Source organism: Zerene cesonia, chromosome 8 (genome assembly GCF_012273895.1).
Source record: "Zerene cesonia ecotype Mississippi chromosome 8, Zerene_cesonia_1.1, whole genome shotgun sequence".
Classification (NCBI taxonomy): Eukaryota; Metazoa; Arthropoda; class Insecta; order Lepidoptera; family Pieridae; genus Zerene; species Zerene cesonia.
The window spans coordinates 7,578,310-7,597,470 of record NC_052109.1 but is presented as its reverse complement, the minus strand read 5'-3'; the positions used below and the strand labels follow the sequence as shown (position 1 = coordinate 7,597,470).

General features: G+C 36.0%; 2 protein-coding genes across 2 annotated transcripts in view; one reads left to right on the top strand and one right to left on the bottom strand.

Annotated features, from left to right (window-relative positions):
- Nucleotides 1–455: 455 nt before the first annotated feature.
- On the bottom strand, nt 456–10,937 carry LOC119828793 (alanine--tRNA ligase, mitochondrial). The gene is made up of 14 exons (XM_038351051.1): nt 10,572–10,937; nt 10,079–10,252; nt 9,429–9,574; nt 8,599–8,754; nt 6,978–7,122; nt 6,158–6,291; nt 5,170–5,473; nt 4,132–4,934; nt 3,607–3,756; nt 2,998–3,124; nt 2,470–2,678; nt 2,004–2,277; nt 1,360–1,488; nt 456–973 (listed from the first exon to the last, which is right to left on the bottom strand). The coding sequence occupies exons 1-14, from the start codon at nt 10,764–10,766 to the stop codon at nt 842–844; spliced, it is 3,078 nt and encodes a 1,025-aa protein (XP_038206979.1). The 5' UTR covers nt 10,767–10,937; the 3' UTR covers nt 456–841.
- An 810-nt stretch (nt 10,938–11,747) lies between these two features.
- Nucleotides 11,748–19,161, top strand: part of LOC119828414 (protein sel-1 homolog 1) — a 12,323-nt gene continuing 4,909 nt past the window's right edge. The window contains exons 1-11 of the mRNA XM_038350552.1: nt 11,748–12,238; nt 12,554–12,690; nt 13,432–13,522; nt 14,146–14,369; nt 14,754–14,949; nt 15,449–15,600; nt 16,167–16,292; nt 16,829–16,951; nt 17,334–17,439; nt 18,415–18,563; nt 19,002–19,161. The exon at nt 19,002–19,161 is cut by the window's right edge and continues 10 nt beyond it. Of these exons, the coding sequence (XP_038206480.1) occupies nt 11,983–12,238; nt 12,554–12,690; nt 13,432–13,522; nt 14,146–14,369; nt 14,754–14,949; nt 15,449–15,600; nt 16,167–16,292; nt 16,829–16,951; nt 17,334–17,439; nt 18,415–18,563; nt 19,002–19,161 (1,720 nt within the window). The 5' untranslated portion in view covers nt 11,748–11,982. The remainder of the gene's footprint in view (nt 12,239–12,553; nt 12,691–13,431; nt 13,523–14,145; nt 14,370–14,753; nt 14,950–15,448; nt 15,601–16,166; nt 16,293–16,828; nt 16,952–17,333; nt 17,440–18,414; nt 18,564–19,001) is intronic.

Sequence of the window (19,161 nt, the reverse complement as noted above, 5' to 3'; positions counted from 1 at the left end):
TAACGCTAAGCGTAGACTCGAGGCGTCCTGGGTTCGATTCCCGGTGGGACAAACAAAAAGTCTCGGTCTGGCAGGACACGAAAGGTTGATCACCCACTTGTGCATGAATGAAAACAAAGAAAATTTATATCATTTGCCCCCCCCCCTACCCCACTAGAAGACACGGGACTTCACAATTTATATATGTAGTTACAAATCCTCCTGGGCTTTTCTGATAAAAAGTATCCAATGGCCACAAACTATGTTTGTGCCAAATTTCATCCAACTCCATTCACTGGTATACGCGTTAAGAAGAGACAGACAGACTTGAGTTACTATCGAATTTGTAATATGAGAAGGAATTTAACAAGAATTCATTAAATCACCATTACTTAATAGTATGAAATTTAAATTAATATGAAAATAATTTTATGTGTTGATTCTATTTAGTTAATAAATATTCAATCTAAATCTAAGCTAAATATAATTTTTACTTTAAAAGTACATAAAAAAATACATAAACTATGACATCTGAGCAGATTCGAGAACTTATAAATGTCAGTATAATTGATTATGATTCGTAGAACATTAAGAATTTAATTCTGTACGTGAAACTGAATTTATTTATTTTAGTACCATTAATTTAGAATTGAATAAAAATTATAAATCTCACCAAATTTGTCTGAATATAAAAAATTAGAGGATCAATATTTCGCTATATATATGTAACATATATTTTATTCTGCTGTCTCCAGTTAATGAAACGAAAAAATCATAATGCACATAAACTCAAATCAATTCTCACTACGACAATATGGAAGTAATATGTAATCAACAAAATATTATTCAATATAAAATATAATCAGTTCTGTTGTCTATTCTCAGTGGACCTAACGCTATTGTCTATGGCGACATCTTTAAGATGACATTGAGCAAATTTAATGGCAACTCGCATCGCGTCCTGTACCATCTGTTCACAGTTGATGAGGCTCACCTGAAAATCGAAATAAATCTAATCTTGCATATATATATAATTTAAATAAAACATTCAGTTTCCTAGTTAAGACACCGGTCTTACACTTTTTACTGGTCTGCAATTTTTGTAGCTTAACGAAATATATTCATTTTTGACTATAAATTTATGCTGTGAGAAAAGAATCTCTTTTTATTTTTTATATAATTACCTAACTATATATTATAGATCTTTCATTCAGTACAGATTTTAGAATGAGATACGTTCTAAGCTTTAAGACTTCGAAATGAAAAATATTTTATTGTTCACCATAAATTATTCAATTTCAAGGGACAAGAAGGTTTAATCATTTCTTTGTATAGATGCATTTAATTCTATAACACTGTTAAATAATACAAGTATAATACCTTGGTAGCGTTCATCTGCGCCTTCGTGTCCAGCCGCTCCCCCTCCCGTGGGGGGGAGATCTCCGCCTGGAAGATGGGCAGGATGCAGCTCAGCCACTTTTGTGCTGTGAACGTCTTGCTCACCAGCTCCTGAGTTTTTGAGTTTGTTAAGAGAATACAATACTGTAGATTAATATTCTTCCTAATACCATAAATTCGAAAGTGTGTTTGTTTGTTTGCTTTTTTGTGTCTCTTTTACGAGATTCATTTTTGCGTAGGGATACAGCTATGAGCTATAGCTAAGGCTAGAGAGTAACATAGGATACTTTACGCGTTATAAAAGGAAAACCCACATAGTTCCTGTTTTAATCGGCTTTCCGGGATAAAATCTATTTTATATTTTTTCTTAATTCGCAAGCTATTCTAGTACTAAACTTCATGCATATAGGTTTAGTGATTTAAGCATGAAGAAGCGACAGACATAGTTACTTTAGCATTCACAATATTAGTAGGAAATACATATTCAATGAGATTTCTTTCAAAATTGAATAGAAATTTCAGTGTTGTGCTAAAAATATTATAGTTTTTCGAAAATTGACGAACTACAAAATTGTGTAGTCCACAAGTACAACATTGATGATGATGATGATGATGACAATAATCACCTGCGGCACCCTGGCCACGGCGACGATCACGCCGCCCGCGCAGCCCAGCAGCACGGCGGGCAACTCGCCGGCGTCCTCACCCCCCCCGGTGACGTCACCAGCAGGTGCGTGCGCGTGCGTGGTGACGTCACGGGGCGTGCGCGCGTGCGCGAGCGCGTGCGCGGCGGCGCGCGGCTGCATGAGGTAGGAGCAGCGCAGGAAGTGCACGACGAAGCGCCGCCCCTCGCGGCCCGCCTCGTGGCACGCCTCGCCGATCTCCGCTTCGGCCATTTCTCTGCAAGTTGTCGGTGAAAGTTCGTCATCAAAATAGGGAGGGTATCTAATACGATTTCTTAGGAAGATAGTAATAAAAGATAGCATAGCTTTAAAAGTGTCTGTAACACTGATGACTTATACTGATGTAGAAGTATTATCTACATAATCTTAGTAAACTAACATAAATGACAATTCTCTAGAAGAAACTCACTGCATAGCCCCATCATTCCGACTCCCTGCTTTCTTCACCAGCGAGTCCAGTAACTTCAAGCACTCCGCATGCTCCCCGCAGGGTGCTCCGCCCCCGCAGAGTGTCTTCAGCTGGAGCTTCATGCTACTAACTTCCTCCTTCACCTGCTCAGGGTCCGCTAGTTCCACTACTTGGCTCAGCTTTTCGGCGCGGCAGAATAGTTCACGAGCCTACAGTGTTTTTCGATTGGTTTATGTCAAAAAGTTGGTAAAAAATTGCTCTCAACTAATTAGGGGGTATCTACTGCAATTTTTTAGAAATATAAAAGCCAAAAATAGCTTAGTTTTATTGATAATTACTACCTGTAACTGAACTGGTTTATTGGTAGAAATATAAAGAAAAGTCAATTTCAAAATTTTATTAAAACCAATTGCTTATGTAATAGACCCACTTAACCCAAACTTCATAAACTAATTGCTAAGTAACCAGGAGTCCATTAAGAATCGATTAAAACAAAAAATACTACAAGTTATACAAAAGTGTAAGCACCTGCAGTGCGCGTGCGCCGGTGAGCGCGTACAGTGTGGGCGTGGGCGTGGCCGCGCCCTTCACACCGCACACGCACACCTCTTGTAAATCCCGAACAGAACGCACGTGTGTGCCGCAACATAGCTCCCTATGCACCGTGCATAAATTAAATAGAAATTAATATGAAAGACTCAACAACACCATTGAAACTATACAAATAACAAGATTAAATTGTGCTGTCAAAAAGAGCGTAACAATTTATAAAAAACATAAGGTGACAAACAGGCGACTTATTTTCCAAGAAACCTATGATAAAATAGTTCTTACAATAAAGAATTGATATCATGCATTTTAGCTTGCAGAGTCTAATATCTGTCCCCTGGCTTCCATGTTAAAATTTTCAAACAATATTGATAATGATTTTTGTTGCCATGCTCCTGTTTTTAGCTTAACATTTCGTAACATTACAAATGTTAAGCTAAAAAATCAGCACACACAAAAGAAATAACCGCAATAAATCCTGATTTTACAATAACCACGCTTGGAGTACTTCAAACTAACATAATACCGATTTATCTACTGTATAAAAATATTTCCGTTAAGGTTATGTATGTATAAATAGACACTCACTTGGACAGCAAGGGAAGCGAGCAGGTCACCAATCTCAATCCAGTCTCGGGGTATGTCTCCCCAGGGACAGTTATTACAGAGTCCTCAGAGGACAACTGGGTGCTGTCTATTTCTCGTGTGTCTACTATTGCTTCTGATTTTATCGCCTTCCTGAAATATTCATTTATATCTTAAACTAAGGCACTTCCAATTTGTCAGTAGCAGACTTAATTTAAATGGGAGCATGGGAGCAGAGAGAAAGTTCTGAGGTAACAAACACAAAAAATTCAGTCGAATTATGAAAAGCTGGATTCTTTCTTTGCCACAAACAGTAGACACATTGAAAACATATAAAACATAAATAAACATAATTTTTTACTTTTTTTCTCATGATTGTCAATAAAACATGTTTAAAAAATAATTCCGAGTAATTGATGAAAAAGTTATCAATGTAAAATAAGTGAAAAATAATTAAATCTAATTAAAAGGTACATCCCCCATAGTTAGGATTTATATTTTAACAAATATTCAAATAAGATGAGATACCTGATTAGATCCTGCGCTTCCAGCACCACAGGTTGCGACAGCTTCTCCCCATATACAACTAGGCTCAAACTGAATCCCATATCACTAACACTCGATCCCACTTGTCCTATCACACTATTCGGAAGCACCTGCCTCATAGCAGCATTCAACAAATGCACACCAGTATGATTTCTCATCACATTTAAACGTCTTTCACTATCTAACTCTAAAACTACTTCACTAGTATTATTAACGTATTTATTTTCACTGTCGTGCAATTTAAAATGTCCTTTGTGAAACACGAAATCGCGTATTTTAAAAACACTATCCACTATAAACTTTATGTTTTTGTTGAATTTTATAACGCCCAAGTCTGATACTTGTCCGCCGGCTTCTGTATAGAAATTTGTGCTTTCTGTTACGATGTAATAAGGTCTATTCTCACAGGGATCGAGGAAATCCACCCATTCAATGTTCTCATTGAGGATGGCTACGACGTTCGTTTTCAACGGTTCAAAAGTCACTCTATTGTCTACGACATTAAAGTCGTATTTCGGCTGATCGTTGGAGCGACTGACTCCAGCTTTGAGAATAGTCTCGATAGCTTGATCGAATAAGATTCCTTGTTTCGAAGATTGTTCCTTGAAAGCCCTTTTGTGCCTTGATTTGTGCTGCTGAAGAAGTTTCCAGAAGCCCTTCTTGTCTATTTCTAGATTGTTCAAAGTAGCTATGCGTTCAATGATGTCCTCCTGGAAGCCATGCGTGTCGTACAGTTTGAATACTAGCTCTCCAGGGATAGTGTTTGAATTTACCTTCTTCATAGTCTGAAATATATCGAGAACAGTAATTAGATGTGCTTTAATAAAAAAATCACATAATTATAGTATTACCCCTCCAACTGTCTTCAGTTCGAAAAAAAAATGGTGTAGGAATTATTTAAATAACAATTCCAAGTTCCGGAAATATACACATACTTATGCACTATATTATGTCCTACTCAATAGACTAGATCCCAATCCCAATTGGCAAATTATGTTCAGAAGAACTATAACTATTTACCTCTTTAAGCTCCTTGTAACCCAGCGCAAATCCCGCCATTTCCACATCACTAAACTCCACCACTTCCGGGTACCGCTTCACCAGATCCTGCCATTTCTTCGCGAGATTACTCCTGAGTCTATCATAACCCTCTCTCTCATACTCCAGGATGAGTTTAGCGTCTTTCTCTTTCACAATCAGTTCGGGGTATGTGTCTCCGAGGCTTTCGGTTACGTGGTTGTAGAGTATGGACAGCAAGTTTGGATTATGGAACACGTCTGAGCACATCTTGAAGGATTTGCGCATTATTTGTTTGAGGTTTAAACTGGAATGGAAATAAATTTAAAAATAAATGACACAAATGCAGAGAAAATGGATAAGTAGATAGGTTTCAATCTGAAAGATCCTCCTCTGCCGGACGATGCCTCCAGAGTCATTTAAATTGCCTGGAGGTGTAACTTTACTTAATAAAAGTTTACAGTACTTTTCTTATAAATAAATACCTTTTGCCAAGCATCGCTTTATTTTTCTTAAAGTAGGTGTTTATTAATTTGGGACAGTTTCAATTCACTTAGCTTTGTACCCGCGACTTCGCTTACAATTCAAATACACAAAATATCCAAAAAAAAATATCTTTAACACCATGTACTTTACACGATCCCACACATCTAAGGTTCCAAATTCATACGTTAAAACAAACATATCGCTTTTCATCATTTTTTTATTGTTTTCTATTATTATCTGTTGTGTCTGTATATCTAGGATCTAGTTGAAAACCAGCGCCAGGCACAAGCTGAACTAGATCCTTTTTGGCGGTACTGTGGGACACGCTATTGTAGTATTTTTTTTTTTTTTTGCTATTATTATTTACTTTTGTTTTTTAGTTGTTTGTTTTATTATTTTTTATTTCATCTGTGTTTTTGTGTTTCATATCGCCAAATAAATATTTTTTCTTTCTTTCTATATGAGTGTTAAAGCAATTTTTTTTCTTTTCATTGTGGATCGTTACCTGGTGGCTGGAAATGCTCCATCGGCCAGGCAGACGCTGATCATCCTCGCGTGGTCAGCGAGCCGGCGGTACTGCTGGTCCAGCGCCGCGTCGCTGACGTAACTGCCACCGTATGGGGACACATTCGCACTGTTCTACAACACACTCTCTAGTTGTAATCAAAGATAGCAAGCAAAAAGCGTCTGACTTCGTGAATTCCTTATTATTAAAAAAAATATGTAACGTGGAGCTGTGCGTCCGATATTGGTAAGCCAATATGTGGCTCGTGTGTGATACACTTCCATCATTTTGTACACATTAAAAGAACAAATAAAGAGATATTATTATTATAATTAAATGCAAAGAACGATAGAACAAAACATTCATTGATGGGTTCTCCTTTTTGGGAAATGCTAGCCAGAGCAATGAAGGATGACCATGAAGTTTGATTAACAGGTTTCAAAGAATATAATGGGACCTGATTTAAAGCAAAGATTTGATTACGTCATACATCCATTTCATTTTATGAATGTTTATGTTAATGTCGTACATACGTGGGTTGCGTATCCGTACGAATTTGATTGACAATGGACTTTCTCTACCATCCATATCCAACTAGCGGTTCGCCTGGTATATATATAGCGCATAGCCTTCCTCAATAAATAGGCTATCTAAAACCTGAAAGAATTTTTCAAATCGGACCAGTAGTTCCTGAGATTAGTGCATTCAAACAAACAAACAAATTCTTCAGCTTTTTAATATTAGTGCAGATTTAACAAGATTTGAGGTTTCTAATTGATAGGGATATGAAGGTTTTCTACAGCGGCATATCTTTACGAACCTTCTCGATAGCCGCTATTAGCGGTCGGAACAGATCGGTATCGTAGTTACTAGCCACGCCCTGCAGCAACGCGGCCACCCTCTCCAGCCCCATGCCCGTGTCCACATGCTGGCGGCGAAGCCCCTTTACCGACCCATCTGTATCCCTGGAGATTTGTTTGATTAGCTGTCTGCCCGTTTTAGGTAACCGAACTTTTGAACCAATTGCATAAAAAAAAAGACCCCCCCCCCTCCTTTTTTGGTTTCGACTACGTGTTTTTATGTTTGTTACCTCGAAACTGTGGACTGGGTGAATCATTTAAATTAAGTCTAATTTTGACAATTTAAAAGCGGTTTAGTTTTTAAAAATAATTATTATTTATACTTCAATAAGGTCGTTATCCTTGATTGTATAAATATATACGCAAAATATATAAATTGTACAGTATGTTAAAATCATAATATTTCAATAGTTTTATTACAAACATTCATACTTGTAAGTACATTAAGTAGATAAAAAAACGCCTCAAATTCCGTTTATAAAAATGTTAGTCTTCAAAACATATTTATCATATAATGTCACGCCTTATATATTACGATAAACTTTTATTTTTATTCATTTTTACTAAGTTTTTACTTGTAAAATCTGGGCACTTGGAAAGCAAACATAAAAAAGGTGAATATTGTTAGAGATTTATCATTAATGGATCTGAAGGAAAAGACACAAATTTTATTATAAAAAAGTATAATAACTTATTTATTATTATATGGGATTTGGAAACATTGGAGACGTTTTTGTGAAAAGTTTTATATTTACTTATAAAACTTATAATTGAAATTGTTTCAGTAGTTCCTGAGATGAACGCATTCAAACAGAGAAGTTTTTCTGCTTTATATATATTTTTCGACCGCGGCTTCGCATGCGTTAAATTCTGAGTAGTTTAGTTTAAAAGATGTTATTATACATATAAAACTTCCTCTTGAATCATGTATTAAAAAAACCCCCATCAAAATTCGTTGTGAAGTTTTAAAGATCTAAGCATACATACATACAGAAGCGGGAAGCGACTTTCTTTATACTGTGTAGTGAGTAGTCATGAAGTATATACAGAAATATAACGTATAGCGAAAAACTGTAATTCTATTTCAGAGTCATTGCAAAACTACTATAATTTTGACTGCGCGGACGCGGAATTAATAAGACCAAATGGCATACACGTTCACAACCGATTTTGTAAAAAGCTTTGTCGGAAATATAACGGCTGGAAGAATGGTATAAAACTGGATTCAGAATGGTGTTTATGTTATGACTCTATACGAAAATAAAGAATGTGTAAAAATGTTAAAATGTTTTCATTTTGTTTGGTATTTATAAGTGTATATTCAAATTTTTTTTATAAATAATATTAATGTTCGAAGGAGGACCGATTCAATTTAAAACAAAACTATGTAATTTATTTTTCTTTATCTTCTATATTTTTTTTTAATATGTCAATAATAAATACTGAAAAACAAAAAAACGGAGCAAAAATTACTGAAAATTGAACAACCTTGGAAAAAATTAAAAAAAGGAACTAATTTGATACAATGGAACAGTATACAAAATAATCAACACATACAGTTATCAAAAAGATAGTTCATACCTGTTGCACTGTATAAACACAATATTCCATATCTCAGTGAGTCGTCCGTCTGGGTGTATATAATGTATCTCGGTGCATGGCCCGCACGGCCCGCTCGCACCCATCTCCCAGAAGTTGTCCTTCGCCCCGCAATCTTTTAATCGGCTGGCTGGTACACTGTCATATAAAAATTTACTAACAGTGTCATTTCGTTATACGTTTTTCAAACTATTAGTTCAATGATTATAATATGTATAAAACACTCAAATAGAATGTCTTAAATTGAAATCTGTCTGTTATAAAAGCTACTAGTAGCGGTAAAATGTTACGAACAATTTATAGAATCAGCGAATCGTGTCGTCTGTCGTCACACAGGGCCGCACGCACACATGCATATCGTGCGCAAAAAAAAAACTTCTAATATAAACGCGAAATTATAAACTTTCGCGTTTATATTAGAAGTATGTACGTGTTATGTAGTATGTATGTATGGACGGCTGTATGTATGGATGTTTGTTACTCTTTTACGCAAAAACTACTGAATTGAATGAAATTTGGTATGTAGATAGCTGTGCAATTGAAATAACATATATGAAACTTTTTACCCTGACATTCCTATGGGATACAGATTTACGCGGGTGAATCCGTGGGGCGCAGCTAGTATTGTAATAGCGTTGCTTTTAATGCTTAAATAATATGTTAAGAGGTATCATTGTGATATTTTTGAAATAAATTTACAGCATGATGTTTTAAACACACTATCAAATTAGCATATATCTTGAAGCAACATAATAGCTAATGAAATATCCTTTTAATTCATATTATTGCATAAGTGAAGAAAAAAGAATTACCCAATTTCTTTCCATATGTCCCGACATTCCCTGTCTTCAGTGAGTCCAATAGTCACGTCTCCGCCAAAGTAAGTTACAAGAAGCTCTTCAGGTTTTAATCTGTATGGACCCAGCAGCAAATCCCAAGCCATCTTGCATGCTTCTTTCTAAAATCAGATAGCATGAGGTTTGTATTACTATTGCAATCAGCTATGAATTAAAAACTGAGCCTTCCTATTTAACAGAGTTTGTTTTATTCAGGGCACTATGCTTTTAATTAAATGGCTAAATTAATATTTACTCTAAAGTGCTTTTTATTTTCCAGTGTGTTTGTCTAATTTTATAATAACAGTAGAATTCTTCATACCTACTGAAAATAATAGCATAACTAGGAATCCTACTAATATTATATATGTGAAAGTTTGTAAGTATGTGTGTTTGTTGCTCTTTCACACAAAAACTACTGAACCGATTGCAATGAAATTTGGTACGTAGACAGCTGGACAACTGGGATAACACATATCCCGATATTCCTACAGGAGACGGACTTATGCAGGTGAAACCGTGAGGAGCAGCTAGTATAAACTAATACTCTAAGAGAAATAGGTGGTAAGTTGTACAAGTCATGACTTTCAAAATATTGCTACCAAAAGATTCAAAATAAAGATCACCTTGTAATAATCACCGAACGACCAGTTTCCAAGCATCTCAAAGAATGTGTGATGATGTCCATCCAAACCTACAAGATCCAGATCATTGTGCTTCCCTCCCACTCTGACACACTTCTGGGAGTTCACCACACGAGGGTGAGGAGGGTCCACCATACCAAGAAATATTCCCTTGAACTGAAATGGATATTGTTAAGAAAATTTGGTCACTACAAACAGGCTGACAATAACTTCAAAATAATGTTATAAAATGAGCATTGAGCTTGTAATTTCAAATATAGCTTGATATACTAAATATAGTATAAAACTGAAGAAGTGGGAGTTAAACTTACACTTATAGGATTCTGTATAAGTTTCTGATACAAAAATATCCCAAATTTACCTAGATTCATTCTTTGCAGTTTAAATACAGAATCATAAAAAGTTCCCTAACATAACCACGATTGTGTTTGAACATTTTTTTAGTCTGACATTCAAGTCAATAGATTTGGTTTACCTGATTCATGCCAGCATTCACAAATGGGACTGTTGGATCACACAGAGGCACAACTGAACTCGACTTTACATGCTTATGATCATGATTTTTGACGAAATAATCAATAAATGTCTTCCTTATAAGCCCACTAGATGATTTCATCCGCATTTGAGCAGTTTTTTGAGTAATGTTAGTTCTAACCGGTATTCGTAACATTTTATTTACAAATATGTTACCACGTTTTAAGTATGATTATTGTTTTATATTTATTTGTTAGCTATCACTTGTGCCAATTGTTGCACTGACTTTTACTGCAACATTTTATTTTTGTAGTTAATTGTATTTTGAACCCGAATTAGGAAGTTCAATTCAAGGACTCAAACTCGTGCATTAATGACTTTGTTTTTGACATTGACACTCGACAGTTGACAGCTTAAGCATTTAAGAGTAATCATTAATGAGCGACATCATCATCAAATTCAATAGAATTTTTTTATTTTCTACCTCCTAACGAATCGCGAAATGAAGACCAAAGCGCGGGAACTACACCACCGTTTTCATTTTAATGTTTTGCAAGATACTACATAAATTCAGCGAGGAGGAAGGCTAATGTAAGAGCGTATATTAAAACAATAAATTGTGTATAGTGTACATAAAATTTAATTCTAAATAATTTTTCAAAATATGCATATAAAGAAATGAGGGTAGCTTATTATTTATATAAAACAAGAGAAACACACCTAAGACCGCTACGTGTCTAACCAACCTCAACATAGCACAGAAAAGTGTCTCTCACACCAATAATTAATTTCTTTATTCTATGTACATCTCAGATATTCATAATTTTAACTATTAATAAAAGGACAAGCAGCCCTTTTTAAGCCTGTAAAAAACTTACAGTAGTGATTATTATTATTTATAGGTATTTAACCTGCTTTTACGTTAGAGTAAGAATCACTACTTAGTATAAAAAAATCCCTTACTCTGTCCCTACGTCCCTATGTATGCATAAATCTTTAAAACTCCGCAACTGATTTATGAGGTTTCTTTTAATATATAGTGATTCAAGAGGATATATGTATAACAGCATCTATTAAACTACTCCGCGTGCGAAGCCACAGGCAAAAGCTAGTTATATTTTAAGAGTAGGTACAGGTTATATAATTTACTTAGGTGACAATTTATGACAGTGATTGACATTTGACATATCCTAGAGGGTTTTACAGCTCGGTGGTTGCAAATAAATTATATTATTTTTAATTAACAAAATAATGTATTTCAGTAGTAAAAGTACACGTGTATACTTCTAAAAGGCTGCCAATGTGAACAAAATGATTATGCGCATATATTGACAAAATATTGTGTTGTTTCGCGTTGTGTTTTGATAAAGACACGTCAACTTTTCTCGAAGATTGACGATTGCTTTAAAAATATGGAGTATTTAAAAGTTTACATTATCTTTTTATGCTTAATTATAACAACTGCGGAGTTGGTCGGTCCAGATTCCGCCAAAAAGGAGGATAAACGAAGTGAGGATGAAGATACATCTGAAGGCAAGGATATCAAAGACCCATATTATTACAATGAGATAATATCAGCTATGACAAAAGAGATTAAAACCCTCAAAGATTATGCTGATGTTATACGTAAATCCAAAGAGATTTTGAAAGATGACGATAATTCTAAAGGTGACCTGTATATTAAGACTCCTCAATTAGCAAAGTTTAAGTTTATTGTCGAAAATCGGTTTAGGTGTTGGTGTGTAACCTAAAAAAATCATGTAGAAGATTCTTATAAGTAGATATTGGAATAGGTTATTCAATACAATAGTTCAAAATTTTTGAAGTATTAAATTATAAGAGTTATTAAATCAAATGTATTCAAATCTAAGTCAAGGTCTATCTGATTATCAAATATCATCGCAATAATATACATCCAGTTGTTTCTGCATTATGGAGTTACAGACATACACTCAAATTATAATAATTTTGTTTGCTCCACAGATGAAAATAGTGAAAAAGAAAATAATATGGAGCAAATGGAATACACATTCAAGCTTATCAAGAATAGTTTATTGAGAGAGACAGAGCCCAGTTGGATTGAGGCTGCAAAGGGTATGCTAGATTCTTCCGACTCGGAGGTTAGTGTGGCTTTTTATCTTATCTTATTTACATCATATTTGTTATGACAATTATGTTAAAACCTAGTTATTTTTTAAATTTATCAGATATAAATATTTAATCATCTATTGTAATTTATGCAAGTTATCTTGAACTGTTATTAGGCTATGCATTGTCATCTATCATCATCATCATCAGCCCATATATGTTCCCACTGCTGGGACTCAGGCCTCCCATGAGGGTTCAGGCCATAATCCACCACGCTGGCCAAGTGCGGGTTGGCAGATGTCACATGCCGTCGAACTTTTAATTCTTGGACATGCCGATTTCCTCACGATGTTTTCCTTCACCGTTGAAGCAGTGGTGATGTTATCTACATGCGCAGATAAATTGTCATCTATATGTATATATATATATATATATATATATGATGATTGTCATCTATATATATATATATATATTATGTGCACATTGAGTAAGTGAGAATCGGTCAACGTCTATTTTTCATACCCTAAATGATAAGAGTAAGGCACAACAATGTTTGTCGGGTCAGCTAATTGTTGATAAAATTCAATATTACTGCTTAAGATATTTCATGGTATTTTTAAAGTTGAAATAATTTTGGAAACAGTAATTCAATAGGTTTGTTTTTAATTTAAGCATATTGTTATGTCCATATAGGTCTTTAATTAAGATTCGGAAATAAATTATGTAAATATATTATGTATTTTGAGTTTGAGATGGTAACTTCTTTTTTATAGAAGCCAGAAGAGAATCCACAAGACTATCTGGACAGCCTCCCACCACTCCCTAAGGAAGAGGAAGAAGAATTGACACCTGAGTTGCAAGAAGGTTTAAATTATTTCCCTTTTTAGAATAAATGCATAATAAACTTTGTCTGTTCGTCACACCGAAACATCTGAACTGATTTGAATGAAATTTTGTATAGAGATATTGAGACCTGAGACAGATTAGGATGGCTTTTATGCCAGAAATTCCAAGGGATTGGAGCTAATTATTTATGAATAATCACATTTTTTACCAAAATTGTTATTGTTGTGAAATGTGTTCATTTTGGAGAGTGATTTTGGTGGAAAAAGAGTTTACATCTAAATAGTAGATATACCCCTTAGAGTAATGTACCCAGCCACTACAAGTACGGAACTTGAACCTAAGGCCATTCCATAATTCTTATGCACAAACCTGTAACCACTGTGACAAGGAATGTGTTGCATTATATGTTATTTTTAAAGATGAATTTAAAAAAGAAGAAATTACCAAATAATAATTTATTTGCTGTATAATTTGTTTTTTTAATATGTGTACTATGTCAAAAATTTATATTTCCTATATGCCAAAGTTGCCTGGAAGAAATCGCTTCTAAGTAAAAAGCCGCCAATTTGTACAAAAAAGTGTGTTTATTATTATCGTTATTATTATGTCATATTTATACAATTTTTAAAAATTTCAAACAGCCAAAAAGTTATTCGACGAAGCGGTGAAAAAGATAGACAAGCGAGTACCCGACCTTCGAGGTGTGATATTGCAAGTGAAGCAGGCAGCGGACAGCGGGTACGCGCCAGCCAAGATTCGGCTCGCGTGGTCCTACGTGTTCGGTGAGGGGGTGGACCTGGACATTGATAGAGCGAGGAAGATATTCCAGGATCTGGCTGATGAAGGCAACGCTGATGCGCATGCGGTGAGTTGGCTTTTGTTGGTTTATATAGAACACTAGCTGTAACCCGCGATATCGCTCACTTGGCACCCGTGTAAAAGTAGCCTATGTGCTAATCCAGACTATAATCTGTCTCTGAACCAAATCTCATACAGGGACAATAAGACTTAAATTGGCTCGTGTGAGCTTGCCTTATGACTATTTTTTATAAAAATGCCATGAATCACTTTAACAATAACAACTTCTCATGTATATGACAAATTTTTTTTTTTACCATTGCCATATCCAACTATGACATAAATTTTGTAGTTCATACAGAAAAAACTTCAGTCCCTTTTAATATATTGTAAAATAAACTTGATTACATACAAACACATGAATATATATATCAAATATAATACATTCCAGGGCATGGGTTTCTTATATGCTACCGGAGTGGGTGTTCCAGTGTCTCAAGCAAAGGCCCTAGTTCATTACACCATTGGTGCCATTGGAGATAGTGACTTCGCTCAAATGGCCCTAGCCTACAGATACTGGGTCGGCGTGACAGTGCCCAGCTCTTGTCCTAAGGCGATGGAGCTCTATATGAAGGTTGCTGCTAAAGGTAGGCTACCTATAGTTATGGGTTTTGTTAATTGGTAAATATGAGGACCTAGTGTTGAGCCTTGGTCAACATGGAAACTTAAATAGCTGTAGGTCTTGATCATTAGAGAAGTATTGGTAAATGGGACCTAGCGTTGAACCTTGGGCAACACCGAAATTTAATATGTTTTCAGTCTTAGAATTAGTATGTTCATCCAATATTTATCAATCAATGCTATACACTATCAGAGTTCTATAGAAATTTAAAATTTAGTGTATTATATACTATTTCTATTTATATTGTCCAAAAAAACTTTTATGTTTATGTCTGATCTATATTCATAACAGATTGTAATGGCTTGATTTATTGCTTGCAAATTCTAACATTTAAAATCTAAACTGTATTCCTTTGTAATTTGTTTTTCATCAACTAAATATTTTAGTCTGCACTCAATCGGTGAAACTATCACCAAGATTAAAATCCTTAATTTAATTTCTTAAATTTAATGAAATCCCGCCAGTGGCAAGCCAGGTGACGTTCAGCGGTGGGCCGGCGGTTCAGCGCACGCGGCTCATCGACGAGGCGGAGGGCGCCGGTTCCACTTCTGCATTAGACACGGACCTCATCGAGTACTATCAGCTTCTCGCTGAGAAGGGGGATGTGCAGGCGCAGGTACACGCATATACCCGCATATACGCGCATACTCACGCATATAAATTCACATACTTATACACAAACATATGCGATTCAACTACGAATAGGAAAGTCAATCACCTCTATGTGTTAGATGTCATTTTAAAATATACAATCGACATCCTTTTAAGTAACTAACTCATATTTATAACTAGCCGCGCCCCGCGGTTTCACCCGCGTCCCGTATCCCGTAGGAAATCGGGATAAAAAGTTGCCTATATGTTATTGCAGTTGTCCAGCTGTCTACGTACCAAATTTCTTTGCAATCGCTTCAGTAGTTTTTGGTGTAAAAGAGCAACAAACACACACACATCTTTACAAACTTTCGCATTTATAATATTAGTAGGATAGTAGGATTCTTTTGAGTCTATGACGTCACAAAATGGCGCTGAATCAATAACATTTCTGAGTCGCATAGTATACCCATATAGTCTTTGAATATGGGAGTCGAGCACGCTTCGGTACGAATTTGGTCAGCTCGCACCGGGGTAGTCGCAGTACCACACCCCCACATTAATAAATATCGCATTTTTTTCATAAACCAGGTCGGGCTCGGTCAACTCCACTTCCAAGGCGGTCGCGGGGTCACGCTGGACATACAGAAAGCGTTACACTATTTCCAGCAAGCTGCTAAGACTGGGAACGCGATGGCCAACGCTTATCTTGGAAAGGTTTGTGCAACTATGTATTATCAACCGACTTCGAAAAAGAAGCTTATCATTTTTTTATATTCACACATCAAACTTTTCGATTGGGTGTACGGATTGTGATGTTTCTTTTTTTATTTGAAAGCTGGTGCCTTTGGTGTGGTTCCACTTAAATATGGTGTAGTTCTGATAAGAGGTGGAGGAGTATTTATTAGTTGTTATTATTAATTTCATTGTAGATATATGAAGTTAACTTGACATTTATTATTAATATTGTTCTAGAAATTTTCCAGAACATAAACTTTTTTACCTATAAATTATTGTTATTCATTAATCAAATTACTGCACTGCACTGACAAAAAATAAGGGAATTTCAAAACAGATCTAGATCAGCTTGCTTGCTTATTCAACATGCTTATTCTTTCAAAATTTCTCATTTATAAAGCATTTCAATGCTATAAAACTAAAAATTAGATCTAGATCTTCTAGAATATTCTTTAGAATTTTTGTAGTGCAAAAAATGAGGTTTTCCTGTTAAGAGTGTAAAACTGCCTTTTCAGATTTACCTCGACGGTGGGGACGGTATTAAGCGAAACGACGAAATGGCGTTACACTACTTCAAGAAAGCGGCCGAAATGAACAATCCCATTGGCCAGACCGGTCTGGGTCTCATGTATTTGCAGGTTTGTAAAATCTTTTATCACAACTTGTACTGTCGCACTGTCTGTCTTTCCGTCTGCCAGTATGTTACCAGGCACTATCTTATGAACACAGTTGAAATTTTACAACGGTTAATGTATTTCTGTTATCGCTATAACAACACATATAAAAACGATTTTTTTGACGATTTTTTTTTTTTGCTGTTTCTTTTTATCTTATTTGTACCCTTTGTATCGAAGTCCCGCACTGGACAGATTTTTTTGTTTACTTTTTTTAATATTATTAAATTGCCTTAACTTTTGTTTGCAATAACACACTTACAACATGAATTAGATTATAATCTTGTATCGTTATTCCTATTTACCTTTTAACACTGTTGAAATTATAAAAAAATATCCGTTACAGGGTCGCGCAGTTCCAAAGGACCCGAACATTGCATATAAATACTTTACAATGTCCGCTAATCAAGGTTGGATGGAGGGGCAGCTGCATCTCGGATTCCTGTATCTGAGTAAGTACAAATATGACAACAAAAAATTTAAAATATCTATTAGCTAAAAAGTTTAAACGTTGTCATTAGTATGCACATATGTTACTATAAGTTTTATTATTGTTTCTATAATACATATACACATACATTAATAGAAACAATAATAAAATTGGACCAAAAACACTTCCCAGTGGAACACTTAATTCTGCTTTTAGTTCGGTTCTGTAAGCTAAGTTTTTTTTGTTAATTTTTTTTGGATTTTTTTTGATTACCTAAACAGTAGCTAATTAGGAGCTAGTATAATGTAGTATCTTTAGCTTCATATGCCGCCAGTTTCTTTGCTAGCTATCCAAGAGATATTGTGTCAAATGCTTTTATCGGATCGAGGATTAAAAGTTCGACGATATATTTTGACATCTGGCAACACAACCGCACTCGGCCAGCGTGGTGGATTATGGTCTGAACCCTCATAGGAGGTCTGTGTCCCAGCAGTGGGAATGTATATGGGCTGATGATGATGATGATGATGACATGCTTATAATTGGTGTGCGTTTAGCAAGTGATCGCCTCCTCGGTACAGTTGTTAACGCATGAGCGTAGAACCAAGGGGTCCTGGGTTCGATTCCCGGTGGGGATGCACAAAAAAAAATGTGTCGGTCTGCCTAGGACACAGAAGGCTGATCACTTACTAGTCCATAAAGGAAATCGATCAGGTGGTGAAACAGGTGTATATCATCTGCCCTATACCCCAGTAGGGGACACGGGACTTCACTTTTTTTTAGCGCGTCTACAATGTCTTTTTTCACACTCTCGACTATATTGTGTATTTATCCTTTACCCGTCGGTTGCCTGGAAGAAATGGCTTATAGCCATAAGGCCGCCAATTGTATACAAATTCCGTTGTCACAATTATTATGTTATATTTTGTATTTATTGTTTATACAATGAAGGACAAGTAAATAAATGTCTGTGTGTGTGTGTGTGTGTGTGTGGCAGGCGGTATCGGCGTGCGGCGCGACTTCAAGCAGGCGAACAAGTACTTCTCGCTGGCGTCCCAGTCGGGGCACGTGCTGGCGCTGTACCACCTCGCGCAGCTGCACGCGCAGGGGCTGGGCGTCATGCGCTCCTGCACCACGGCCACTGAGGTGGGACACACTATTAGTATCTGACTATTTCATATGGAAATTCGTTATGTCATTTTGTATCTTACTATCTCATTTGTATAACGGCAGACTATTTTTGACTGATATTTTATGTAATATAGTTCATTGTTTCATTTTCATAAGAGAATCAAAATTTAAACTAATATTTACCAAAACGAAAGTTCTCTTTCCAAGCTATTTCACAAAAAAAGTATTAGATTATCAATTCCACTATATATATATTTTTTGTTTTGTTACCTCAGATATTATGACGGGTGAACCGATTTTGTTAATTGATTTGACAATTTTTTTAAATAATTATCTAACCTATATCTCGACGATACCTTTTCGAATCGTTGCGTAAAACGAAGGCCTCACGCAATGCCCTTTATGCGCGTGTTTTATACGCGGTGTATAAATTGTGTGTCCGGCGTCGTGCAGCTGTTCAAGAACGTGTGCGAGCGCGGCGCGTGGGCGGCGCGGCTGATGGCGGCGCACGCGGCGTGGCGCGCGCGCGGCGCCGACGCGGCGCTGCTGCAGTACCTCGCGCTGGCCGAGCGCGGCCTCGAGGTGGCGCAGACCAACGCCGCCTACCTGCTCG

Coding starts and splice junctions, on each gene's coding strand:
- LOC119828793 (XM_038351051.1), bottom strand. CDS start 10,766: ATGTTACGAATACCGGTTAGAACTAACATTACTCAAAAAACTGCTCAA. Junction 3,125..3,606: donor TCGCTTCCCTTGCTGTCCAA/GTGAGTGTCTAT, acceptor CACGGTGCATAG/GGAGCTATGTTGCGGCACAC. Junction 1,489..2,003: donor CCGTGGCCAGGGTGCCGCAG/GTGATTATTGTC, acceptor TCAAAAACTCAG/GAGCTGGTGAGCAAGACGTT.